At 41.4% G+C, this 27,233-nt stretch overlaps 2 protein-coding genes across 2 annotated transcripts in view; one reads left to right on the forward strand and one right to left on the reverse strand.

The window, feature by feature from the left end:
• Positions 1-7,664, forward strand: part of GNAI3 (G protein subunit alpha i3) — a 38,877-nt gene extending 31,213 nt beyond the window's left edge. The window contains exons 6-9 of the mRNA XM_042953287.1: positions 466-595; positions 1,013-1,166; positions 5,544-5,757; positions 5,847-7,664. Coding sequence (XP_042809221.1) covers positions 466-595; positions 1,013-1,166; positions 5,544-5,734 — 475 coding nt within the window. The 3' untranslated portion in view covers positions 5,735-5,757; positions 5,847-7,664. The remainder of the gene's footprint in view (positions 1-465; positions 596-1,012; positions 1,167-5,543; positions 5,758-5,846) is intronic.
• A 7,268-nt stretch (positions 7,665-14,932) lies between these two features.
• On the reverse strand, positions 14,933-24,366 carry GNAT2 (G protein subunit alpha transducin 2). The gene is made up of 8 exons (XM_042953293.1): positions 24,024-24,366; positions 22,298-22,340; positions 21,869-22,010; positions 20,992-21,149; positions 18,417-18,545; positions 18,056-18,185; positions 16,214-16,367; positions 14,933-15,207 (listed from the first exon to the last, which is right to left on the reverse strand). The coding sequence occupies exons 1-8, from the start codon at positions 24,139-24,141 to the stop codon at positions 15,017-15,019; spliced, it is 1,065 nt and encodes a 354-aa protein (XP_042809227.1). The 5' UTR covers positions 24,142-24,366; the 3' UTR covers positions 14,933-15,016.
• Between the last annotated feature and the right edge of the window lie 2,867 nt (positions 24,367-27,233).

Here is a 27,233-nt window from a genome sequence, read left to right on the forward strand (position 1 = left end):
GAGTGTTGTGAGGGTCAAATGAGTTAATGTACTTAAGATGTTTAGGATTGTATCTGGCACCATGGTAAATGGTAAATATTAGTTATTCTTGCTGTTATCTTAAGTTATATTATTCAGCTCTTCATTTTTCCTGTCTTTTTTTCCCCGTCTTCCTTTAATCCATTTCAGTGCTTATTCTGCTGATTTTTGAGATATAATTTCATCTGATAGAAGCTTTGATAGAGAAGGCTCAGCTAGTTATTTACAATGAGAATTTTGATTATCCCTAGATTTTATTTGCTCATGTTATTCTCTTTTGACCATGGATTATTAGTTTGACTACATTTTATCTGCTGCTTGTTTGTCTTTTCTGTTATAAATGGGGTGTTCCACACGCAATAGTGGGAGGTTCCCTAAACATTTCAGTTTAGGGAGAGGTGTGTTTGTGACCTTGCTGAATTTGTGCTTTCTTTCCCTTTACTTCAGGATGTTTGATGTAGGTGGCCAGAGATCAGAACGCAAAAAGTGGATTCACTGTTTTGAGGGAGTGACAGCAATTATCTTCTGTGTGGCCCTCAGTGATTATGACCTTGTTCTGGCTGAGGATGAGGAGATGGTATGTTGGGTTTTCTGGTAAAAAGGCAGTCTAATGCAGCCAGGAAATGGAAAATAACTTAGGAAGATTCAGTGCATACATTTGCTCTTTGGACCAAAACTTGATTCCTTAATTTTTTTCCCTGTCAGTGGGTTTAGAATTTTAAAATACTGATCCATGCTCTATTAATTCTTAAGAGATATGACAGCACACTGAGTATGTGGGCAGGATTAAGTGCTCTTGGTAGCCATTCTTCTTCCCATCTCCCAACCTCCAAGAATTACAAAAATGAGGACTGGATTAACTTTTGAGTTGTCAGTCTCTGGTTTATTTCCATGAATGCCATTCAGTGCTTTTAAAACTTGTTGGTCTGTTTTTTCATTAACAGTTAATCCACTTTTGCTTTCTGTTACTGACATCCTTTTTTTCCCCCCTCAGAACCGAATGCATGAAAGCATGAAACTGTTTGACAGCATTTGTAACAACAAATGGTTTACAGACACTTCAATCATTCTCTTCCTCAACAAGAAAGATCTTTTTGAGGAAAAAATAAAGAGGAGTCCATTAACTATCTGTTATCCAGAATACACGGGTAAGAGATCATGAACGATTTTGTTCACACTTCAATGGCATTCCTATACCTGCCTTTTTATTTTAAACAATGCATGTATAACCTTACGGAGTGTTCACTGGTAGTGGTATTAACATTAAGCATGTGATTAAGACCAGTTAAGTCTAAAGTGCTGTTCCTGACATAATTGAGTTTACTGTGTTTATTTTATATTTCTGTCTTCCTCACTGTTTGAGGAAAATAGAGAAAAATAAAAATCAAAATTTGGTGTAAGTATGTTAAAAAAATACGAGAAGATGCAGTCATTGCACTCAAGACACAGTAGTTGTAGAGAGAGGGGCACACATAAAGAATTTCATTATAGTATGAAATGCTCATTAACAGAAGACGTGGTTACTGCTGTGGGTTCAGTGTCCTCTTTTTGCCAGAGGAAATGACACTTGGAGTGAGATAACGAGAGGATGAATTAGAAATGACGAGGTAGACTGAGGAATAAAAGCATTTTAGGAAGAAGGAATAACCTGTAGGAAAATAATGGAGGTTTAAAAAAACAAAAACAAAAACAAAAAACAAACATGATGCATTTTGGAACCTAGAAGGAATTTGGTATTGTCAGAGCTTAAAGTGATGGGAGGGAGTTGTTGAAGTGATGGGTGGGATGCTCACGGAGGGCTTTGTGTTTCATACTGAGATAGGGGCAAGCTGTCCAAGGATTTTGATTCGGATACATGATGTAGGAGAAACTGCTTTAGAAAGATGATACAAGGGAGCCTGGATGGCTCAGTTGGTTAAGCATCTGACTTCGGCTCAGGTCATGATCTCACGGTTCGTGGGTTTGAGCCCCACATCGGGCTCTGTGCTGACAGCTCAGAGCCTGGAGCCTGCTTTGTATTCTGTGTCTCCCTCTCTCTCTGCCCCTCCCCACTCTCACTCTGTCTCTCAAAAGTAAACATTAAAAATTTTTTTTTAATTTAAAAAGAATAAAGCATAAAAAATATGAAAAAGAAAAGAAAGATGATATAATAAATGGCAATAAAGATGGATAGTAGGGGAGTTGAATTAGTAAGGAGTCACTTAGGATACAAATAAAAACTTCAGGTGAAGATACAGGGATATATCATAGAAGCCAAGGGCAAGAACGCAGACATATCTTAAGAATGCATTTAGAACTAGGAAATAGAAAAGTGTCAGGGATCCTGGAAGTACTTCTTTCCCCATCTCTTCTCTCCTTCTGTATATCTTCTTTATTTTTCTCTGCTTACCAACTTTCTGTGCTACTCAGTTTATGTGATATAAGATGGCCCTGCCATGGTCTTTCTCCTTCAATTAGGTAGGTAGGTAGGTAGGTAGGTATGTAGGTATGTATGTATGTATGTATGTATGTTTATTTTGAGAGAGAGACACACACAGAAAGAGAGAGGGAATACCAAGCAGGATCCATGGTCAGCATGGAGCCGACATGGGGCTTGATCCCACCACCACCATAAGATCATGACCTGAGCCAATTTCAGGAGTCAGGCACTTAACCATCTGAGCTACTACCCAGGCACCCTTTTCTCCTGCATTTAAAAGGTAAGGCTCGGGCACATGGCTGGCTCATTTGGTAGAGCATGTGACTTTTGATCTCAAGGTTGTAAGTTTGACCCCATGTTGGGTGGAGAGATTACTTAGAAATAAAATCTTAAAAACAATTTTTTTTTTTTTTTAAATAAAAGACCAGGCTAAACTGATAATGGTTGGCCCCATGTTCAAATTCCTAGGGGACAGATTCTGGCCAAGGTTAAGCCAGGTAAAAATACTTAGCCCAGTTAATGTCAGGGATGCAAACACGAAATGCTAGGGCTGCACCACTATAACCTTTAGATCAGAATTGGATATTTTCAGGGAAGGAGAACTTTTTTTTAGCTGAGCAGACACTGTAAATGCTTTCTGTAATAAAGTGAAGAGGGTAGCTAAGGTAAAGAAGCCAGAAGAGTCAAAGGTACTCCCAGAGTTCTGTCTTGATTGGCTGCTGGTGCTGTGGTCTCTAATTGATATTTAGGAATATTGATTTTGAAGTATCTGAAGAACATCCAGATGGCGGTATCTAATAGGCAGGTGTATATGTGGCCTTGGAGTTCTGGGAGAGATTGGGGGTTAGATATATTGATTTGAGATCATGTATAAATACAGCATGGAAATGGATCAGATGACATGGGGTGATGATATAGAATGAAAACAGAAAAGGACCATGGATAGAATGAGAGAGAATTTCAGACTTTTTTGGCAGGAGAGAAAGAAAGGTTTGTATTAGGTATAAAGACGAGAACCAGGAGAGCCAAGGTATCAAAAGCTAGGAGTTTAAGAAGTGAGTGAGGGGTGGTCAGCAATGTTGTGTACAAAGTAAGATACACATTGAAAAATGGCCTCTGGAGTTAGCGATCCAGGAGATCGTGAGTGTTACTGAGAGCAGTGTCAGTAAGAGTAGAGCCAGGACAGTGAGTTACTGAGTGGGAAGTGGAGAAATGAAGATAGGTATAGCCTACTGTAACTTGGATTACAGGGGAAGGAAAAGATTTAAGAATGTTCATAAGCTTGGAGGTAAGATTTTATAGCAGAAGTTGTAAAAATTGGATGTAATTGATGGAGCAAGATTTGTAAGCAGGTGGGAAAGGAAGGAATCAAGGAATTCCGTACAATGGAATTATTATTATTATTATTATTATTATTCAGCCATAAAAAGGAAGGAAGTACTGATACATGCTACAACTTATACGAACCTCATAAACATTATGCCAAGTGAAAGGAACCAAACACAACAGGTCACATTTGTGTGATTGTTTTGTGTGATATTCCCCAAATAGACAAATCCATAGAGACAACAGATTGGTTGGTGGTTACCAGGAGATGGGGGGAGGTACTGTGGGGAGAATGAGGAATGATTACTTACTGGGAATGGGTTGTTTTTCTGGGTTGGTGAAGACGTTTTGAAACTAGAGAGAGAAGGTGGTTGCATAACATTGTGAATACATTATGCCACTGTATTGTGCACTTGTATGTTATGTAAATTTCACCTCAACTTAAAAGTCTTGGTAGAGCAGTTAAATTTTGAACCAGAAGGGAGACCTCTCTAAGACCAAAGGTATAAATAAGTGGAGATACAGGTAACTTTTTAAGTGAGGTGGTGGGCTAAAAAGTTGAGATGTAGCGTAAGCCCTCTGGCCTTTCTTTGGGAATTTGCAAATGTAGTCAGAATCAGGAGAGAGGTGAGTAGAAAAGTAGCCAGGTTTTAAGGTGGAGAGAAATCTTAAGTCGAAGGATTGACAGTGTTCTAGCTGAAAATCTTCCACATAGCAAAGAGCCCTCAATATCATAGCTTTTTTTTTTTTTTTTTTTTTGTGGTGAACTTGTAAGCCTGTCTTGCACTGGGTTCGTTCTTCTTAAGAAGTCTCACGGTCCTCATTTCCCAAGTGTCAGTATCTGTTCTACCAGCCAGAATTCGCTTTTCAGTCCCCCTCTCTCCTTTAATATACAGAAGTTCTGCAGAGCTCATGAAACCTATTTCAAGCACCTACCAAGCTGTCTTCCTTTATTTCTTTAAATATTCTGCTTAAATAACATTCCTTTCTTGTTGGTATTTGTTGCTGTGTCTAACGTCACTTAATTTCACAAATGTTATTTGTGGAAAACAGCCTCTGGTTTACAAGAATAAAGTATTGTGTTTTTGTTGTTGAGTTTTTCCGGTTCTGTAGTCAGTTTCTAGGGCAATTCTAAAGGCTCACAGGCAGTTAAGATGGTGTAGAAGCGTGTGGGTAAGTGTTAAGAGTTGAAAATAAGGTTTTCTTTTGAGCCCCCTCCCCTTTAAAAAATGACAGCTTAACTGAGATAAGTTAATAATTTATATGCCACAGAAACACATTTTAAAGGGCATAATTCAGGCCCCTTTCCCTTTCACATGTACTAGTTTACCTTTCATTAAATTATTGCCATAAGGCTCTGAAGCTAAGCTTCCTTAAAACTGGTATGATTTTGAAAAGAAGCATGACTAACTCTTTTGAATTGTTTATGTCAAGATCACTCCAAGGAGCACAGGCTCTCTGACCTTTTCAACAGTTGTGTCCTAGCAACGCATCTTCCTACTTCCCTAGTTTCCTTTTATACATTTTTGGTTTTTTAGCTGAAAAGTCTAAATGAAAGGGGAAAAAGGAAAAGGCTCATTTCCCTAGATCTTTTCGTGTGATGATTTTGTTTTACTTAGAGTCTGCTCTCAAGAAAGCCTAATGATTATAGAATTAAAGAAATCTGTCTATATTCATTTGGGTTATTCCCTCTCTTCATCAGTCAGTGGGGATGGCCTGACTTAGTTGAGTGCAGGCAGCTATTATAATTTAAACTGAGAATATTGAGTGTCTGCTTCAGGTTCCAATACATATGAAGAAGCAGCTGCTTATATTCAGTGCCAGTTTGAAGATCTGAACAGAAGAAAAGACACCAAGGAGATCTATACTCACTTCACCTGTGCCACAGACACCAAGAATGTGCAGTTTGTTTTTGATGCTGTTACGGATGTCATCATTAAAAACAACTTAAAGGAATGTGGACTTTACTGAAGAGGGTTGGAGATTAATGAAAGGTAAAACTTCAGACAATTTAGTTATAGTGCTCTAGTGATGTCCCTGGACTTTGTAAACTATTCTAATTAAGAATGTTCTTCTTTTCTAGTTATTACAGTGTGGAGTGTTGAGACCAGACTTCTTTTGCTGTCTCATTGGGCAGCTGCAAGCATGAACGGGACCAGGGAATGGCAGCAGCATGCAGAATCTTAGCACTCTTTAGCACAATCTTCTGTATTAGGGAACTCTTAATTGACATGAGATGCTAAAGTCAGACATTGGAATTGGAACGACTGTATAAAGTATGATTCGATCATTAAGACATCACTTGGATTTCATAATCTCAAATGTTTAGGGCCGATGTGAAGTTGAGGTGCTGCATTCCAGAACTTTAATATGTAGCTTACTCTTTTTTTTCCTTCTTAACAAACCACCAGTTCATTTTTAAAGTTTTTTTTTCATCAAGAGAATAATGTTACTAAATTTTATTTCTTTGTTTGCAAGAGAATCTTTATTAAAACACAATCTTAACTATGCACATGATGTGACCAGATCATCTTGAAAATACTCCTCTTAGTAGGAGCTCTTTGTTTTTAACTTTTGGTATGGTCAGAACATCATATTTCCATAATTAATTCTTTATGGTTATTGGGGCTATGACTATAGCTTTTTTGGATGAAATTTATGTTACTCTCCTGCTCAAAGTACCATCATGGTTTTTAAGTGGTAATTACATCGGAGAGTTCTGTAATAAGATTCTCACTCTCTAACTTTTGTTTAAGTTTATGGTTTAAGGTTAACCTGGTTTATGCTGATTACCAAATTACTAGGTAAATGCTGATGTAGGATGTAAAGTTAGTTTCTTGGATACGGACACACCCAGGGCAGCTGTCAATTAGAAATGCAAATTGCAAAATTCCAAATGGAAACCGTGACTTTGCTGCTACATATCTACTAAATTGACCACTTTGGTTCTTGCTTGTTTGTCTCAGTCATAGGGAGTTCTGTAAAAGATGCCCCTTGTTTTCCATCTTCCATGGCCTTTTCTGTTGGGAAACATCTAAAGTGTATTAACAGTGCATGCTTTTACTTTGTAAATGTGGTGCCAAATCCCTGTTTGCCATTGTTTTTATTGTAGCAATGTTAATTGTAGTAATCCTTAGTCAGTACCTTCTTTTGCCGAAACTCCTGCATTTTGGGACTTTTTCCACTATGTTGTATGTACAGATTTTAATCTGTTATAGTTGGCAGCAGTATTAAAATGGTGAGTAAAGAGTCCAGGTTTGTTCCTGTTTGTAATTAGTCCTTTCTGGAAATATTTTCTTCTGTTTCTTTTTGTTCCTGCTGAATGTGCTTTGGCCTTTGTCTGAGAGTGGGTTTAGGTAGAGGGTTCCCTGAAGGTCTAGTCTTTTGGTGTAGTAGTATTGTTTTATTTTGGCCTGACTGAGGGTCTTATGTCATATCTGTGTCAGTGACATGCAGTCATAATCCATTTTCCGGGTTTACATTTTGGTTTTGTGGAGAGCTTTATTCACCTCGGCCTGTAGGTCCTTTTGTATAATGTACAGCAAATGTCTTTAAATATCGAATGGGCCTTTGGGGGAAGGCAGATGAAGAGAATGTATTGTGAGCATTCCAAATCAGCAGTTTGAGCAGTGCCTTTGGGGTCCAGTCTTTTCAGATTGGATTCTATGTCATCTTTTGATGTGACCTTTTACTAGTTTAAAAAAAAAAAGAAAAAGGAATGATGGTCAGCAAAGCTAATTCAGAAAGCAAGCCACAGCACTTCAGTGCCTTTATTGGAATTTTTTTTCTTACTCTTTTTGGAAAAGTATAACTATGCAGATGCTATAACGGTACTATCTAAACAATTTCTTTAGGGCTGGGAAAACTGCATCTAAAATAAAGAAAAAATGATCAGCTTCGATTGGTGATTAGTTTATGCCCACAATGTAGATAGGACCGATAGTTCCTGTTCATTTTGAATAATCTTTTCCTTATTGTATTTTGTGATCTAGAATCATCTGGAAATGAGAACTCATGGAATATTGTTTTAACTGTAGTCTTTCTATAGTCAGGGCTAATGGGATGGTGTTGATGATAATCCAAAATAACAAATAATCTGAATGCGTTAATTTTACTTTGAAATGCACCTTGTATTTTCATTTGAATATGTCTATCTGATATGTTCATTTTTTAGCTTTTCTGTTAATGAAAAAATAGTAATTCTCTGATTTTTTTGCCCTCATGCCATTTACATTTTTCTTTATCTACATGAAGATCACCCCCTACCCTACCATCCCAAGTAATTTGTCTAAATGCACATTCCTGGAGGACACAGGGACACAATTCAAGTCATTGTTTTTCAGATATGCCTTAAGTCAAAATCACCTGGATCCATTTCAGAGATTGACTCTTGGCTGGTGGGCCTAGTGATCTATCATTTTAAAAAGGTGATTCTTACCAGCTTTGCAAATCACTGTTGTGTTTTGAAATAAAAGATCTTTTCTAATAGCAGAGCCAGAGTGTGGGGGTGAAACATCATGTGTACTAGCCTGGAGAAAAAAGGATTGGTATTTGTAATCAAAGAAACTAAAAGTTGCCTTGTGTCTTTTCTGTGGAGAATGCTGGAGGTTTGTGATGGACTGCATTTCAGTATTCATGTGGCCAGGCTTTGGACCATCTGAGAAACCAGCACATCTAAGAAAATTAAATTTTAATGAATAAAGAACAGTAAATAGACCCTAGTAGGAAGGACTGGAACAATAGCTTTATTTTGCTGTTCATTTTGTTCCATCTTCACCTGATTAAAACCTTGGGCTGTAGAAATGCCATTCATTAGGCTCTATTTAAAGAGGATATAGTCTCCTTAAAGGCCAATCTTGCCCGACCTTACAAACTCAGCCTTGCAGCAGATTTCACCTCCTGGCACAAAAATTCCAAAAACTTTTACAGTTATTCATAAGTGGATCTTGGGATGACATTTCATCTTGGACAGTTTAAATTCTAAGTCTCTAGTTCAGTGTGTCATTTTATTATTGTTTCCAATGACGGATTGTTATTTTTTATAAAGTGCTGCATTCTAAGAATAGATGGACCAAATTTTAAAAACTATTTTCTTGCCTTGTTTCTTCTTCTTTTATGTGTTCTATTTGTGTTTTATTATATACACATTTTAGAGCATTTAAAAATAACTGCTGGTTCTTCTAATTCATTTGCCCACCTTATATTCTTATATCCTAGCCACTGTCCTATTTGTAGCTGTGACTTTCTTTGTACATTGCTTGTCTAGCCTGACTAGTTGTTTCATATATTTATACATTTGTTTAGCATAGCTCTGGAGAATCGCGTTGCACAGCTTGTTGCTGTATTGGCAGTTACATATAAGGTAGTCTTTCATTCCCATTAAAAACCTCCCTTTGGTTGATCTTTTTTACCCCTTTCAGATGTTCAAATGTTTATTTATTTTGAGAGAGAGAGCGCGAGTGTGCGCGTGTGTAAGGGGCAGAGAGAGAGAGAGACCCAAGCAGGCTCCACGTGTTAGCACAGAGCCCAATGCAGGGCTCGATCTCATGAGTCATGAGATCAGGATCTGAGCCAAAATCAAGAGTAGGACGCTTAACCAACTGAGCCACCCAGGTGCCCGTCGCCTTCCAGATGTTCAAATAAACCACAGTCCTTTACTCATTTAAATATAACTAAACCAGCACTAATTTTCTTCACTCTTACCACTTATGAAATCTTTCATATCTTATACTGACTTCAATTTTTTTTTAATGTTTATTTTTGAGAGAGAGAGCATGCGTGCGCATGAGTTGGGGAGGGGGCAGAGAGAGAGGGAGACATAGAACCTGGAACAGCTCCAGGCTTTGAGCTGTCCGCACAGAACCTGATGTGGGACTTGACTCCACAAACCGTGAGATCACAACCTGATCTGAAGTTGAACGCTCAACTGACTGAGCCACCCAGGTGTTCCTCTTATACTAACTTGAAGAACAAGGTTATTTCAGTTTCCTAGTACTGCCAGCTCATTCTCCAGGCTTCACAGTACAAGTCAGAGATCTGACCTGGACCAGCCACAACTCTCCACATAGCTTTATGGCTGTCTAAGCACAAGAGAAAACCAGGCTGCTTAGGGGACTGAAATCAAAAGTTGATCTTGTTAGCAGTTAGTTAGCTTGTTAGGAGCTAGTTAGCAGGAAGTAAAAGATTTAGGTGAGGTACAAGGAATGAACTTCCTGGATGGTCAAGATCTGTGTTCCTTTACCTTTGTGTAAGTTTTAACCCCCACCCCCATTTTCTCATAACTTATATGAATTACTTCTGCTAGGAGAACATACTCCAGAACAAGTCGGGACAGGACAGTTTTTTTCTGATACTATGTCAGGCTTACATACCTGGCTCAACTCCAGTCTTCTAAGGAGTGAGAGATAATGAAGAAGGTTATATGGTAGTAGATACCTGAGGTGCAAGATTAACATACAGATTCCCTGGCTAAACTCTACTAAATTAAGTCTACAGGTCTTGGGAACATGTATTTTTAAATACATTTCTCAGGTGGTTCTGATGAAGCTAACCTGGGCCAACATTTGGGGGATAACTGAATGGGACCCAATGTTAAAGATTAACACAAACAGTAGACAGATTTAACCTTAAAAAAATCACTAGTAAACGACTGAGGCATTTTTTATTTGCCAAGAAATCAGAAGCACCTTTTGTATGTGACTTAGAGTGCCGTCCACCAAAAAAATTAGTATGAGAACTGTTAAGTCAAAGAACATTCTTACACTTTTGATACAGAGTATTTAATCTTTATACATAATTAAGACAAAACACTTGAAGTTTCCAAACATTGGTTTAATTTTTTTTTTTTACTGCATTTATTCAGTGAAAATGGAAAGCTACCTCAAAGTAAAGACAAAATCCTGTGACAGAGGTCTAACTATATATATGAAATAACATGAATATTCATTTACAGTTGGTGGATAAAGAGCAAAGCTAGCTAGCTCTAAATTACAGACTGGAAAGTCCTTTTGAAACAAGGCTAGGGAAAAGATAAATAAGAGGACTGTTTGAGCAGCCAAATAGAAGACTCTTATGTATGTTTGCTGCTAACCCTGTGTTCTCTTCCTGAAAGCTAGTGGAAATCAACAAGGTAGCAGAAATAATCCAATATTAGCAAATAACACTGCTGGGATACACCGTCTCAATGTATTAGCATTCAGATGTAAGATCTTTGACAGCTGGAATATTAAATTTTGTACAATGTGGCTTATCTCCTATCCTCTACTACCCCCCACCCCACCAACCTCGTCTCCTGCCCCCATACTCCTTTCAGTTATCCAAACATTTTTACCTAGAGGCTTGTTTAAATGTAAGAGAGATTCCCAGTAGACATAAAAAATCACAAGAAATTACCTGTTCTTTCTGTTCTTCCTAAACTGTTCATCTGTGCTCATGGAGGATAAAGGTCCTGAGATCTCTCAGAATCTTATGGAGAGTTGTTTGTCACTCTGGATTCTGGTCTTTTCCCTGCTTCCAATCATCTATGAAATCTCTGTCTTAACATCTCATCTGTTACTTAAAGTTGGACTAAATTATTCCTTTCAGCTATGACATTCTGTAATCCTGAGGCAATCGAAATAACATTTAAAAGTGCTTTTGTAAATATTCTTTATGATACTCAAGATTATACTATACTGCAAAACAAGTAATCTTATAAGGCAGTCCCAACAGTTGTATTCATTGTAGCTGGCCGTCTTTTCTCAGCATCACTTTTCCCATATTCATTTTGAATACCTGAAATGAAGTTCAACTGTAAATTTCTCTAAAATTTGTGCAGCTGGGTAAAAACAAAGGTCTTTGTTTTGCATTTAAATTCAGTTCTTTATTTCTGTTCATACTAGTGCTTGCCTTTTCATGGCCAGATGGCAGAAAAGTTCCCTTTTGCAGTCTGCACTATGTCTGTCTGACCTCACAGAAATGTCTTCATGCTTTTACCTAGCAGGATCACCAGAAGCTCTGGCACACTTGCAATCCCTGGGCCAACACTGAAGCCTGCTGGAATCTGTGCTCCGGGGGCTGTGCCGGGTAGAGAGGGCAGTGGGAGGTAAGAGCTCTTCACCCTTCACCACCTTCTCCACCCAGCATGGCCAGCACACTTTGGTCTACGGCACATCTCCAGTTATAGAGTGGGTTCTCAATGCTGTTATTTCTTACCTCGGGAATGGGGCTACCCTGATTTGGACTATTTGGGGTACATGTTGCGTGAATTTTTTTTTTTATCAGAGTAGGAAGTGTTACAAGTAAATGTGTCTTTTATATTGCTTTTAAGACTGAATTTTTGTGCTGCTTTTATCCACAGAACGTAAAAGCACAGTTCCGATTCTGTTGTATTCTTTCCATTATATTTTTATTGTGGTAAACTATACATAACATAAACTTTACCATCTTAATCATTTTTAAGTACATAGTTCAGTGGCACTAAGCACATTCACATTGTTGTGCAGACTGTCACCACTGCCCATCTCCAGAACTTTTTCATCTTCCCAAACTGAAACTCTGTATCCATTAAACACTAACTCCCCATTCCCATCTCCTCCCAGCCCCTGGGAATGTAAGTGCAATCGTATAGTATTTGTCCTTTTGTGTTAATTGTACTGTATTTTTGTAAAAAAGATAAAGAAAAGCAACTGTCATCAGATCTACAAGAAGTGGAACATACTTCACATTTGGCTTACTGTCATCAGTGGCTAAATGCGCTGCAAGGGAACTACATTAAGATCTCTGCCCTCTAAGGATATGAACGAGATATTAATTACACCTTCAACGAACAAACTTAAAGTTATTTATATTTTTGTTATTTTATGCTAATTTCACATTCCACTTTGAGACTGATTTGTATTCAGTTTGGAGATGATTTTGTTAAATATGGTTTAGAGATGGCATAATTTAAAAATAACCAAGAATTTGGGAGTGGGAGGAGCTTAGGGAAATGAGAAAATTGAATAGTGTGGTGTATGGTGGGCTTTCAGTAGCATGGTACATATATAGAATGCTGGCTTGGGATTCAGGAGACCTATTTTGGAGTTCTAGTTCTGCTACTTCCTAGCAGTTTGATCTTGATGAAGACACTCCTTCTCCCTGGGCCTCAGTTTCTTATCTATAAATTACTAGTGATGGGCCTGGACTATTTTAAACTTCCTTCTAGCTTTACCATTTTAAGAATTAAGATTGCAGTTCATGAAAATCAGGTCGAATTGTTTCTGACCTACCTTGTTACAAGAAAGAATTTCTGATGGTAAAATTCAACATTATAGTGTAAATTTAAAAGGAAGCAAAAGAAGACAAAGACAGCAGAGTGAGTAGAGTACCAGAAGACCAGGCCCATTGGCTATTTTCATGCTTGGACTATAGGGCCGGTTCTATATGAACATCCGTAACCAAGAAGCCTAGGGTAGGCTTTTATAGTTTGGCCTCTAACCAAGTCCTGCTTAGAGTCAAAGAGCAAGGAGAAGATAATAAAAGAAGTAAACAATCTGATACAATTTGTGGGGAAGTTGGGCTACCCTATCTGAAGATGGGATAAGTGAGATAAATTAGATTTGGGGCCTGAATAGACAAGATCTTAGCTGGAGTGAGGATTCTTAACCTGGGACTTCAGGGCTCCAAAGGTAGAATTTATTCCTAGTATGTTGGTTTCCCTTATAATTTTATGCATTTTTAAATATCCTGAGAAGAGGTCTATAGGTTTCATCAGACTGTTGGAGGGATCCATCATGCAAAAAAAGGCTCATAACCCCTGTATATGGAGTTAAAGCAAAACAGGTTAGTGATAGTTGGAATATGCCATTTAGAAACAGTCCCTGAACAGAGCTCTTGGATGCATGAAGTCTTGCCCAGGTTTTTTTTATGTGGTAAAGTTTTATAATTGGCAATAGTCAGAGTACTTTCCCTTATTTCTCTGGTACTTCTCCCAAGTTGACTTCTTTTCATGGAATCAAAAAGACGATTAAATGAGTCCAATTTTAACAGCTGCAAATTTATTCTTCAGTGTATTTCAAGCTCATATGGCTCTCTAGTATCAATATTGCTAGTAACAGGCTAAGTGTGAATCTGTGTTTCTGGCAAGGAACAGATTTTCATTTTAATTGACACTTTCCTTTATATACTAAATCTTGGACGCCAGGAGCTTTCCTCACTAGTAGTTGTAGATGCTAAATCTGTACTTGACTTCGCCACCTCCTGTCAAGATAAATGCAAGCTTTGTTTCCCCTCAAAGGAGTTCAGAGAAATAATTTACTTGTTGTCCTGTATCGGGAGATGTTGTTTTCAGCCAGGCATCACATGGATCCAACTGCAAAGATTTTCAATGCCCAAAGCAAGATCAGCTGCTTTTTTTTGTTCTGAAACATGTAGCAGTTGAAATGAGAATTCTAGGTTTGCTCAGTTACTCTAAATTCTGTGATCGAGAAGTGGTAGCAATAAAAATCATTAATACTCCAAGTGGGAGTGTGTTGAAGTCTTCTAAATTTATTCAGAAAGTGTCTTGTGCACCTGAGACAGTTACTTACAGAGATAAAGGAAACTCAGTTTTTACAGTAGTTGGGGGGCAGAGAGAGAGTCTGCTTAATAAAGATGATCATTTTTAGACATGTGCCTTAGAAACTAACAAACTTACATCTTCTATTCAGTGATCCAGATCTCTGAGCTAAGGCACATAGGGTCTGTTAGTAAAAAATGATGGTAAGGTTTGCTGAGATCTCATTTTTTATTTTTTAATTTTTTCCAGACAGTAGGGAAAGTTGCTATTGTGCTTGGGATAGTTCATCTAAAAACTTGGTCTTGAATTTCATAAATGGCTGCTTTTACATAGGATTTCTTTCTGTGACTCTGACCACACAGCTTTTATGTTCCTTCCCTTCAGTTATGTTTGTGATCATTAAGAATAACCCTGTGAAGTAGTAGAAAAGTTACCTTCATTTTATAGATGAGGGACTCAAGGCTCAGAGAAATGAAATATTTATACTTTGTAGTAAATTGCAGAACCAGTACTGGCACCTGGGTCTTCTGACTCTTGGGTTTGTATTCTTTAAACTGCACTAGCTACCCCACTTTGAAAAGAATATATGGGACACAGTTGTGATCATGTAGAGTCTGTCTCCAAGGGAGAATGGATTCACTCTTCATGCCATGGTATATTGATCTATGATTTTTCTGCTTGAAATGAACCAGATTCCAAGCCTGTTTGTGGAATGTATACTTGAGGAGTGATGAGGATTAGAACAGCCCACAGTCCTTGAGATTTTCTTTGATAATAATATCTGTAACTGCATCAAATACAAATTTGACATTCTGTGTGTCTGTAGCACAGGTCATGTGACTGTAGATTTCTTTGACATCTTTTCGCATGTTGAGGTCAAGGAACTGACTCTTGATGTAATTCCCTGCATCTTCAAAAGAGTTGTTCCCTGGTTTTCCAGAAAAAATAGTGAAGAAATGGGATAAATTAACCCTTTTTAGCTGCTGGCTTTTTTTTTAATGTTAAAATTTATATATTTTGAGAGAGGGAGAGTGCAGGTGCACATGGTGTGCTTGCATACAAGTTGGGGGAAGGGCAGAGAGAGGAAAGAGAGACTCTCAAGCAGCCTCCACACTAATGCATGGCTTGATCCCACGAACCACAAGATCATGACCTGAGCCAAAATCAGGAGTCAGACCCTGAACCAACTGAGCCACTCAGGCATCCCTGCTCACTTACTTTTTAGGTGACCCACTTGATCCTTGAAATGTGTTGGACAGCTGCAGTTGGGAACATAATTTTAAAGGGAGGGTCCTCTTCTCTATTGTACTCCAGTGTTTATCACTTGAGTTGAGCAACAGAATTGAGGAGAGGGATCTCTTTGTCTCTGCCCTTGATTTCTGGGAGGTATCATTTAAATAGTCTGTGGCTCTCCTGCATCCTGTCTATTCTGTTCCAGGGACATTTGATTTTAAACTTACGACTGAATACCCAAGTTTCTCAGATTAGACATCGAAGTATCACTTGGACATCACAAAGCGCGTAAGAGGAACTGAGTATTAAGGGGATATGGCGGGGCGGGGCGGGGGGGCGCCTGGGTGGCTCAGTCAGTTACGTGTCTGACTTCAGCTCGGGTCATGATCTCATGGTTTGTGAGTTTGGGCCCCATGTTCGGCTCTGTGCTGACAGCCTGGAGCCTGCTTTGAGTTCTGTGTCACTCTCTGACCCTCCCCCACTCATGCTGTCTCTCTCTCTCTCTCTTTCTCTCAAAAATAAATAAACATTAAAAATTTTTTTTAAGGGATAAGGGATCATCAGCCTGGCAAAGCAAAGGAGTTTCACACTTAGTACCTCTTAAAGACAGGTTCCTTTATGTCTTCTTGGTATAGGAAATGAGGCAATCACCAGTTGTTACCAAGAAAGCATTACCATTATCTCCATCCCTTGACACTTACCATCATACTCTGGAAAACAAATGCTGAGATGGACTTTCTTGATTTTTTCCTCAAAGAGGTCCTTCTTGTTGAGAAAGAGGACAATGGAAGTAGCCGCAAAGAACTTGTGGTTACATATACTGTTGAAGAGGTGTAATGACTCATGCATGCGATTCTAGTAAGAGGAGACACCATCAGAGATATCAGACTGAGCTTATGGGCTATTGTCTACTTCCTGTTCTTGTTCCCCTTGGAGAGACTAGTGCTCCAAATGTAAGAGGAAAGTTGGGGAATAGCTTATCTCTTTTTAGTGTGGTGGGATAGGGCCAAAGAAATCTAGCTGCCTTTCTCATCCTTTTTCTGTCATAGCTGTGTGACTTGGGGGAAATCCCTGAACTTTTCTGAGTTTTAGTTTCCCTGTCTCATAGGGTTGTTATGGAAGTTCAATGAGATCATGTATGAGTGTCTATGATAGTGGCTGGCATATAGGTGTACAATAAATGTTAGGTCAATCTTTGGCAGCCAGGGCACTGCAAAGGACTTTGACTCCGTAAGTGCTGCTTATACAGAGTTGAAACTAGGCCTGAGTTGTCATGTGCCCATTTGCATCTCCATGATAATTTTTCTTTTCAGGATGATTTTGATAAGCTTCTGTTACAGAGTCCTGGATCTCTGTGTGGGCAGGAACGTAATAGGAATTATTGCCTCAGTGTCAAATGGTGAGGACTAGAGAATTTCTCAGCGCCATACCACAAGCCCTTCTCCCTTATTTCTTCCTCTGATTGCCACTCTGAGCAGGTGAGAAGTGGTGCTATGTATCTGCAGAGTCTAGATGTTGCCAAGTGCCCCAGACCAGCCTGTTTTTAGGGAGCAGGGCCTTTAGGATTTCAAGTATGCTATTATCTGACTTGGGCTCAATCTTTTCACCCAATGAAGAAAGAAAACAAATCTACTTTTTGTGGCCTTTTGTCATTGCTAATGCTCCTGTAGAACCCCTTAAGACTTCATAGACTTCAGGGTTAAAGGTGGAAGAGATCTTGAAAAATGAATGACCCCATAAGACATTTTGGCTAGAGGATATTCATAGTGCTCTAATGTGAACTTGAACTACTAAGGAGAAGGGAGAACAACTGAGACAGGGATGGGAGTATAGGAGCTTTGTCTCCTATCAATAAGCTATGGGCCTCCATTAGCATGTTCCATGCCTTGATATTCTCTGTCTCAGACTCCAAGACTGGGCGGGCTGACGCTTGGTCTGCAGAGCTCCTATCTTGTTAAATTCTGCAGGCTCAAGAGACTCACCCCTCAGGTAGTCTTCCACGTGCCAATTTAAGTGGCATGTGAGAAACCTGGTCTGCAGGTCTCCCCTTAGTCCTGTTGACAGTACATATTTAGGCTTCCAAGTGAGGTTAGTAGTCCAACCCTTCTATCCTGTTGCACAAAGATGCACATCATACATTGTTTTTCTGCTGTATCATTTTCATCTCCTATCCTTTATTTCCATAGGTGGCCTGGAAGAGTCCTAAGTGTAACCCCTGCGCTTTGCCCAGTTGTGATCCCTTGTCCCTTTAATACTCCGTTCCTCTTGTGAGCTGTGTGATATCCAGGTGATTCCTGGATGTCTAATTTGAGACCAAGCTCACCTCTAGTAAATCTAGACCTCCAAAGTGCTAACCTGGAACCTGCAAAAGGGGAAAGTTTTTCTAGAATTATTTACTGAGGCATTGATTTGTGTGCCAGAGGACTGCTAGACTGTCAATGTTAGCTGAAATCACCCAAGCTGAAGAATTGGTGACACAAAGCTTAGAGGAAGGGTCACAGGGGGACTGTCTATCAAAGCTGCTTACTGTAAGGGCCACTTACCACTTCGTCGTCTTCCACTAGCACCATATCATAGGCACTGAGGGCCGCACAGAAAATGATGCAGGTGACTCCCTCAAAGCAGTGGATCCACTTCTTTCTCTCTGATCGTTGCCCTCCCACGTCAAACATCCTGAGGGAAGAAGCAGCACATGTACTTGGTGTTTACAGAGGGGTGGCCACTTTGGGGCCAGTCGGCAATGAGATGGGAAATGGGGAGGAAAGAGGGACAAATAGGATAGTTATTCAGATTGGGCTTTAGTGAAGGCCAAGAGGCATCCCCAGTCCCCTTTTTTGGTATCTGAGGTGACCCCAGGGAACCATGTGTGTATCTGTGATGCCCCCCAGAGAGCTGTGTACTCACCTGAAGTTCAAGTCTTTGACGGAAAACTTGGTCTCAATGATGCCTGTGGTTTTGACTCTGGATCGTAGCACATCTTGCTCATTAGGGAGGTAGTCGGGGGCTGTAATCCGGTCTAATTGGTTCAGGTAGCTAGAGAAAAGAGATTGGAATGGATTAAACTTTACACAGCCAGGGCCAAGAAAGGTAAAGGTCCTACCCAAAGTTATATAACTAACTTGGTGATGGAATCAGGACTAGAGTCCATATTGTTAAATCTAGGGTTCTTTCCTTCAAACCCTCATGTGTCCTTACAAAAGGGAGTGTGGGCTGAGAGGCATGCCCAGTTGTGGCAGGGGTTCTGTCGCATTTAAGTCAAATCAGATAACTTTTCCTTAAGTTTTGCCTGGCTACAAAGTTTTCTAGATCCTTCAGTAAGATTTGGTGGTTTAAATGAGTGTCAAAAGTTCCAACAAGAAGCAGGAGTAGGGGCTCCTGGGTGGTTCAGTTGATTGAGCTTCCGACTCTTGATTTTGGCTCAGGTCATGATCCCAGGGTCGTGGGATCAAGCTCTGTGTCGGGCTCTGTGCTGAGCGTGGAGCCTGCTTGAGATTCATTCATTCATTCTCTCTCTCCCCCCGCCTCTCTCTTCTCCTCCCCCACTTTCCCTTTTCCTCCCCCTCCCCCACTCATGCTCTCTTTAAAATAAAAATAAATTTAACAAGAAGCAGGAGTAGACTAAAAGAGACTTCAGAGACATAAGAGACGTGAATCAGTTTAATACATGGACTTGTTTATATCCTGAATCAAGTTGAGGGGCAAACAGTTGAGATAACTGGGGAAACTTAAATGAGCACTGGCTTGGATATTTGATGACATCAAGGAATTATTAAATATTTAGGTGTGATGGTTATGTTGTGATTTCTTTTTTTTTTTTTTTTTTTTTTTTTTTAAATTTTTTTTTTCAACGTTTTTTATTTATTTTTGGGACAGAGAGAGACAGAGCATGAACGGGGGAGGGGCAGAGAGAGAGGGAGACACAGAATCGGAAACAGGCTCCAGGCTCCGAGCCATCGGCCCAGAGCCCGACGCGGGGCTCGAACTCACGGACCGCGAGATCGTGACCTGGCTGAAGTCGGACGCTTAACCGACTGCGCCACCCAGGCGCCCCGTGATTTCTTTTTTTAAAAAGAGCCTCTCTCTCTCTCTCTCTCTCTTTTTTTTTTTTTTTTTTTTTTTTTTTTGAGAGATACATAGTGAAATTTTTAGTATGTAATGATAGGATATTTGGGACTTTCTTCAAAATAATCCAGTGGGAGATGGAGAGAAAATGGAACAAGAGTGGTCATGAGCTGGTAACGGTTGAAGTCAGGTGATTCACTGTATTATTCTACTTTCATATGTGTTTGACAGTTATCATGAAAAAACTTTTTTTTTAAAGACAAGAGGAAGGCAGATGAGAAGTGGGATGACAGAGAAGAAGGGAAGGAAAATTAACAAGTGTGTAGTATATGCCAGTATTTTCACATTTAAATTCTCATTTAACCTCATACACCTTCAAGTTTCATGTCCCATTTTACAGATGAATGTTAATTTCAGAAGAGTTGAATAACTTGTCCAAGGTCAAGAGGCACTATGGTATATTGTAAAAAGCATTCAACTTTGCGGTCAAATAGACCTGGAGTCAACTTCAACCTCTGCCATTTAACTATGTGACTTTGGGCAAGTTAGTTAACTTCTCTGAACCTCAGTTTTTCATCGGACTAATAAAAAGTACTATCTACCTCGAATAATCAAACGAGGTGGTGCACCTCACACACCCAGCAATGCCTGGGCCTTAGTGAGTAAGTGCTCTGTGGATGGTAAATGATAACTGTGTTACAAAATTAGATGACAGAAGAGGGATTAAATCCAGGTCTGTCTGACTACAGAGCTCATGCCCATCTATGAAACCATGCTGTTTGAGGTAGGCTTGATAAACTCTCTGTACCTTATCTTTTCGGAATCAGCTTTGCAAAGTTGGTTCTTTTAAATCCCTGACCTACTTCCTTTGGTTTGCCCTGGAAGTTTCTGTGTCCCTTGCCCTGGCACCCTGATGTAAAATGCTATGTGTGAAGGAGGCATTTGTTTCTGGTTGGTGGCCTAAGTAAATACACCTAGGTTACCAGCTAGAATATTCCACCCTGAAAAGGCCGTCGTTAATCACCTGTTTCCTGGGAGGGCATGTGGCAGAACTGCAGGTCTGTCTTTGTGTTTGTGGTTCTGAAAGGAGAGACTATGTGCATGAATTTAAGAGGACAGCAGTCTGAGGGCTACTAAGCAGGGCACATTTGTTTTTAATTTGGGGGTCTTCAGCTCTATAGGCTGCAGTGAGCCAGATTGAAGCAGCAGAGTGGTGGCAACTATGTCTGTGTCCCTCTCTAAAGGCATTAAGTTCAAAGCATAGTAAAACACTGCTTAAGCCCAACACAACAGGTATCCACGCTGAATTCAGTCCTTTGTGACTCCAGCTTTCATGCCTGAAATTTTAGTCTGCTTGTGATTTCTCCTAGAAGGTTGTTTATAGCTAATCCCACCCCTTCCCCAGTCAGAGTCTTACTAAGATGCTGAGTCATTGAGCTGGTACTCTGCAGCTCTCTCGAAGCAGGCTTGCACCCCACCATCCTTCCACAACTTCCTGATGACCTCAACCAGCTCGGGAGGCATGGTGCCCTCCTCAGTGGAGTCAGCCAGGGTGTTGAGCTGTCGCCCAGTATCCTGTAAGGCAGAAACCTGGCTGAGAACTACACAGGAGTAATGGCTTTCCAGGAGGCTCCTGGGAATACTACTGAAAAGAAAGCATTTTGCATTGCTACTAAAGCCTAAGATGGAGATTGCAGCCAGTGAAGATGTTAAGAAAACATATGGATTAATTTTGAGTGTGCTTCTGAGATGTAGAGGGTGGCAATTTCTCCAGTCCTAGGATGTCTAGGGGAAAATAGCTTCCAGGGGCTTCCTCTGTGGTGTTTCTGTCTCCCATCCTTAGTTCAAAAGAGTACCGCCACAAAATGTGGGCCCTCTGCTCGCAGGGAGGTTGGAAGTTTAAAGACCAGATTGACCATGACATAGATCAGATGGTAGACAACCATCACCTTTGTTCTTTCAATGATCCAAAGCTAGGAAAAGACAAATGCCAGAACTAGGGATTTAGCTTGTAAAAGTTCCATAGCCAGGCAAGGAGCCCAGGGGAGCATTTTAGATGGTAAGATAAAACAAAAAGGCAGAGGAAGCTGAGAACAGGTTTTGGTAATGTATTATAAAGGTAGGGATTGCACACTTCTCCAAGACTGAAGTAAAAAGACTGGAAGCTCAGTAGGTAGGACTTAGTTCTATGAAACTCCTTTCTGACCCATATTTCCTCATAGCTTGTCAGCTGCCTGTTTTCAGATCATTAGCCTTTCCTTCCAACCTTAACCGCATTGCTGTTAACCACATACCGCACAGCTTGGTTCAGCATAGTCAATACCCAGTGTGGACATGGCCTGGATGATAGCCAAGATGGACTGCAGCATATTCCCGTAGATGATGGCCTTGTACTCCAGACACTCTTCTGGCGAATAGCCATCCTGATGAATGATCCTGCAAGACACCCGGCCCATAGTTGGACCTGAGTAACCAGCCGTAAGGGATTGGGGATCTGGAAGGATTGAAAGGGTCATAAGAACACAATCTATTCCTATTGCTGTCCCAAAGTGGAGGGTGAGGGGAAAAGGGCATGCAGATGAGGGGCATTGGGAATCAGGTTCTTTATATCCTTTACATCTGGGTGCCTTCAGGATGAAGAGCCCTTCACCCTCCATGCCTCTACTGGCTCTACTGACTTCATCACCCTACCTCAGTCCTCGGGGGGCTTTGTTCTTACTCACTTCATCTGTTTGACGATAGTGCTCTTTCCTGACTCCCCAGCACCTGCAGGGAGAAATGTTTATGCTTCAGGTTTCCACCAATTCTCCCCAACCCTCCAGTAGATGGCTTGTGAGAAGTCTAAGCCAGGGCTTGCTTGGGAGTCTTGTTAGGAGACAACCTGTAGGGATGATTGCTGCCCTCAATTTCTGCCAGCCTTGAGCTCAGGCCATTCAGTCTGGATTTAGAGCAGAGTTTCTCAGCCTCTGCACTGTTGACATTTTGGGCTGGACAATTATTTTTTTTTGTGGGAGGCTGTCCTGTGCATTGTAGGGTGTTTAGTGGCATTCCTGGCCTCTACTCACTAGAGGCCAGTAGCACTCTTCTCTTCCAGTTGTGACAACTAAGAATGTCTCCAGACATTCCCGAGTGTCCTGGTGAGGGGTGAGGGTGGTGGCAAAATCTCGTTGAGAACCACCGATAGAGTCAGGGAATTCCTTTAACACGTTTCTCCTCTGCCCAGTTTTACTCAGGAGAGTGATCTTGGAGCAGGATTGCAGAGAGCTGGATAACTTCACTGAAATAGTTTTTTTCATCATCTTGCTTTTTCCCTTATTGGCTAAAATGCCCTGCTATCCTCTCATTTACACTCTGCTCTCCCTCCACATACCCTTCAACTCTCTCCCCCAGTTTGCACTGCCCTGATGCCCTAATCTCCCTCCCATTTAGTCTATGCTGGTTCCCTTTAAGCTGCTTATCCTGAATGTAGAAGAAAGCTGCTTAGGCTTAAAAGATCTCTCAGTGGCCTTGCTATATCTTTCCCCTTCTGTAGCTTTTGGGCTTCTTGGAGTCTGAGTCCAGCTTACAGTGGTATGCTCACAGATTGGCTGGGCAAAAGGAGGTGCCACCGCCTGGGGCTCCAGTTCACAGGCTCCTCATGGGCTTGGAAACAGCCCAGCCAGCTAATCTGCTGCTGCAAAGACCCCCCAGCTAGCCTATCTCTGTACTACTGTTGGGTTTTTTTTCCTAAACCAGGTGTCCCAAACTCTTTATTGAACCAAGAGGTTCTGTTTGCAGCTGTGACCAATCTCTCTGACCAGAAGAAGGTGCTTGTCGTTTTTCAGCACAGACCTGTGATCTGCTTAGGGCTCATCAAGTTGATGAACCTCCCATCTGGAAGGGGCTTTCAAGGCAGCTACTGAACAGAAAGCCAGGAAAGGACTGCCGTAGACATTCCTCCTCCCTCAGGACTGGCTCCCTAGTTATAAAATGTATACAGAATGTTTACTGGAGGCAAGGAGAAGGAACCCATTTATGTGGCAAGAACCAGTGGGCCTGCTTCTGGGACTACATGGCACTGATGCTATGGCAGGACTTCTGAGTCCACTGACTCAGAGCTTTCTGACTGCAGATCAGGTAACTCTAAGCCCAGGGTTCACGGCATTTACCAAGCTGTGAGGTGTGGGGTTTGGTTAGATTTGGAGATGGATGGGTCTCTCCCAGCCCTTGCACACTTCCTGGTTCAAGGAAGAGCAGAACTATTCCAAGGTAGCTTTGGTATTCTGCATCTCCTTGGGGTGGCTATGCTCAGCCCTAGAGCCCTGATCCCTTAGCCTGAGACCAGATGGGGAGAGGAAAATGACCGGCCATCCATCCTCCCCATGGGGTGGGCTAGAACCCATCTACCATTCAGGATAAGCAGGAAGGAGCAGTACCTTCTTCTCTGGCTCATCCTCCCATCTCGCTCACCCAGCAGTAGCAGTTTGACGGTCTTGGCTTCCTTGTCAGCATCCTCCTGCAGCTTCTTTTCTAGCTCCTTGGACCTCTTGGCCAGTTCTTTGTCCTCAGCACTGACTCCACTCCCCATCTTTCTGCTATCTCCTTCTCCGCTGCTTCTTCTGGCCCTTAAGCTTCTTCTCTAGGGTTTCCTATCTGTGAGATGGAAGATAAGGAAAAAGTAAATTGGGATCGAGTATCAGTTTTGTAGTCTTCCTCAAAAGCTGGTCGATAAGGGGCTTGGTGAGGGAGCAGGCTCTAGGTTCTCGTCCCCTGCCTGTCTTGGGTGAGACTTTCTACCCCAGCTGGAGACCTACTTAGTCTAGGGATTGTAGCCTTTTTATCTAGCAATGTGATGGGTCAAGCCAATTAAGAGCTCAGTATGACAAAGGGCAAAGACATGTGTTTCTGTAACTAAGAAAATGGCTGGATTTTGACACAGGAGGACAGAATGCGGGTACTGGAGCTTTCTGGAATGAGATCACAGCTGTCCCATCCTTTTGAGGGGCTGATCTCCTAAAAGTCTCTTTCTTCCTTGGATTCACTTGCATTTTAGCTCTAGAGATTAGATGTGTAAACATAGGAAGCTCTGCCTGTCCTGAGACTCCAGATTTTAGAGTCTTGTTTTCAAGGGCTTCAAGGCATCAAAGCACCCTCTCCATCATACCAGGCTGGTCCTGGCAAGGAAATCTTGTTTAGGGTGGTGCCCTTCCTGGAAAAATTAGAAATGTTTCCTCCAGCTCCTCCAGTGGCTGCTGCACCAGGAAGTTATTAGCATTGTTCTGCTGTGTTGGGTAATCTCTCTATGTGCTTCTTTGTAGCACTTATCCCTTCATACTGTACTTTGCTTTATGAATGGGTTTCTCCCAGGCTGAATTGCTTCCGCTGGAGGTCAGGGACCAAATCTGATTCATATGTGAGTCCTTTAGACCGTGTGGTTTATTAGCAGACCCTCAGTAAAAGTTTGGTGAATGAATGAAAGAAAATGTATACACAGAGAGAGCGGGCCTCCAACTCTGTAAAGCCACCTGAGGCCTACCCTTACTTGGTGAGTGAACTTTGCTGTTTAGAGTGGGAGTTTGTGCTGCCTCATACAGGAAACTGCTTCCTTGGGAAATTGGACTCTAGCCTCTGGCTTTGCAAAGGTTGGGGCAGCCCTCCCTCTGGCCCTCATTCCAGCTGCCCCTTCCTGGGAAGAAATGCCAGAGAGGAACCCAGGAGTTCTCTTTTGGACCTATGGAAGACTCTCTCCATCGGTCATATTTCTCTATGCCAGTTATTTCCGTTTAATTAAGTGGGTTGCTGGTGGAGCCTCCTCAGTACTTCGGGATTTTGCTACCCAAAATGTGGTGCAAGGCCCAGCCTAGATCACCTGGGAGCTTCTTGGAAGTGCAGGATCTCAGGCTTTAACCTAGATCTGATTTAGAGCCTGCATTTTAACTGGATCGCAGGTGACTCTAAGCATGTTAAAGTTCGGGAAGTGCTGCCCTAGGAGGTACTAGGGAATTGTTTTTTCCTCAAACCTGCCTAATCATGAGGATCACCTGAGATGCTTGTTTCTGTGTGTTATCGAATCTTAGGTCTCACTGATTGGAAGATCACTCACATTTCAAAGATGTTAAAATATCCTATATGTTTTTATAAAGGGGTGTGCTTTAGAATCATTAAGTTCCGGCAATAGTGCTAATTCCAGATCCTGAGAAACTCTTTTAAACTAATACAAGTGATTATCATCATCTGGCAAGTTTGGAAAAACCTGATCCAGAAGAGTGGTTCTCAACTTTTGTTGTACTTTGGAATTTACCCAGAGAGCTTTAAAAAATAATACTGATCTAATTGGTCTGGAATACAGTCTAGGTGTGGAGATTTCCAAATTTCCCCAGGTGATTCTAATGCGCAGCCAAGGAGTTGAGGAGTTAACCTGAGCTTGAAGGGCTTAACATGTTCTTTCCTTTTAGAGTGGAATTGCACTGTAGTGGCCTGTGCATTTGGACTGAGAAGCTGGGAGGGAGCCCCAGGGCCTCCCACCTACCAGGTACCCTGAGCCATTGCTGAGCTCCTTCCTCCTTCCACCACCTTTCAGCTGCATATCTGAGCATCTGGCTGAGAAGCCCTGGGCCTGGAGCCCAGACTCTCAGGGCTGATGGAGAAATAGGTAGCTGCCACGGTGCCTTCCCTAGTGATCATGTTTTCCCGATCAAAAATTGGCAAGTGCTTCTTGACTTAAAACAGGAGAGTGTCTTTGAAATTGTGATTGTCTTGGAATCTTGGCTATAAGGTTTCAGTAATTATACCTCCCCAGCCCAGCCCTAGCCTACCCACAATATTGGTAACCTACACCTAGGCCAGAGCTGTGCTGAAGCCTGTTGTGTTCAGAGCAGGGGACTGCCAGCCACTGTGCTGGCCGAGTTAATGTGGCTCCTATCAGTTCATTCTCACACTAACTTCAAGGTAAGTGCTCTGTCCCCAGTTTACAGACCAGAGAACTGAGACTTGAGGGGTAAGTAACCTGTTCAAGGTCCTATAGTTTAATGAGCAAATCAAGTGATCCTTCTTCCCACGACCCCCACATAAGCAGCCAGTGAAAGAACACTTGGAGGAAACAGGCAACATGCATGAGCTCGAAAACAGTAGCACTTGCAATGTTAAAGGAACCACTAACTTGTTTGACGCATGGAGAAAATGTTCGAGCTTGTTCCTTTTTCAGCTACCACCTCTGCAAACTTCTGTGCTGCTCCTACTTGTTTTGTAGTTTGCTGGGCTCCCATTCCGACTACTAAGCTGAGTAAGAGAGCTCCTGACCCTTGCCTGGCCTCTAATTGTGCTGACCCATCCTGATGCCAGTGACCTCCTGCCTGCCGTCTTCAGCTCTGATGCCTTTCGAAACTGTGACTGTTCTACTTTATTATTGCATTTGGGTTCAGTGACCTGGTGGAGTAGGAAAAGCATGTACGTGCTATTCCCATTTAGAAACACAGAAATATGATCCTCACATTAATAAACAAATTAGCATCAAAATCAGCTAGAGCTCAGGAGTCCTACTCACAGCCTGATAACCAATCATTTTGAGTGAAGAAAGACTCACCATTTCCCAACAAATTTGGTCCTGTTTCCTGAGCTAAGGGGAGACCTCAGGATCTGTCTTACCCTCAGTGATGGGGATTGTGGAGAAAGCCTTGTCTC

The sequence above is a fragment of the Panthera leo genome, chromosome C1 (genome assembly GCF_018350215.1).
Source record: "Panthera leo isolate Ple1 chromosome C1, P.leo_Ple1_pat1.1, whole genome shotgun sequence".
NCBI classification, from domain to species: Eukaryota; Metazoa; Chordata; class Mammalia; order Carnivora; family Felidae; genus Panthera; species Panthera leo.

Coding starts and splice junctions, on each gene's coding strand:
- GNAT2 (XM_042953293.1), bottom strand. CDS start 24,141: ATGGGGAGTGGAGTCAGTGCTGAGGACAAAGAACTGGCCAAGAGGTCC. Junction 18,546..20,991: donor CTCAATGACTCAGCATCTTA/GTAAGACTCTGA, acceptor TCTTTTCTCTAG/CTACCTGAACCAATTAGACC. Junction 16,368..18,055: donor TAGTGGAAGACGACGAAGTG/GTAAGTGGCCCT, acceptor TCCTCTTACTAG/AATCGCATGCATGAGTCATT.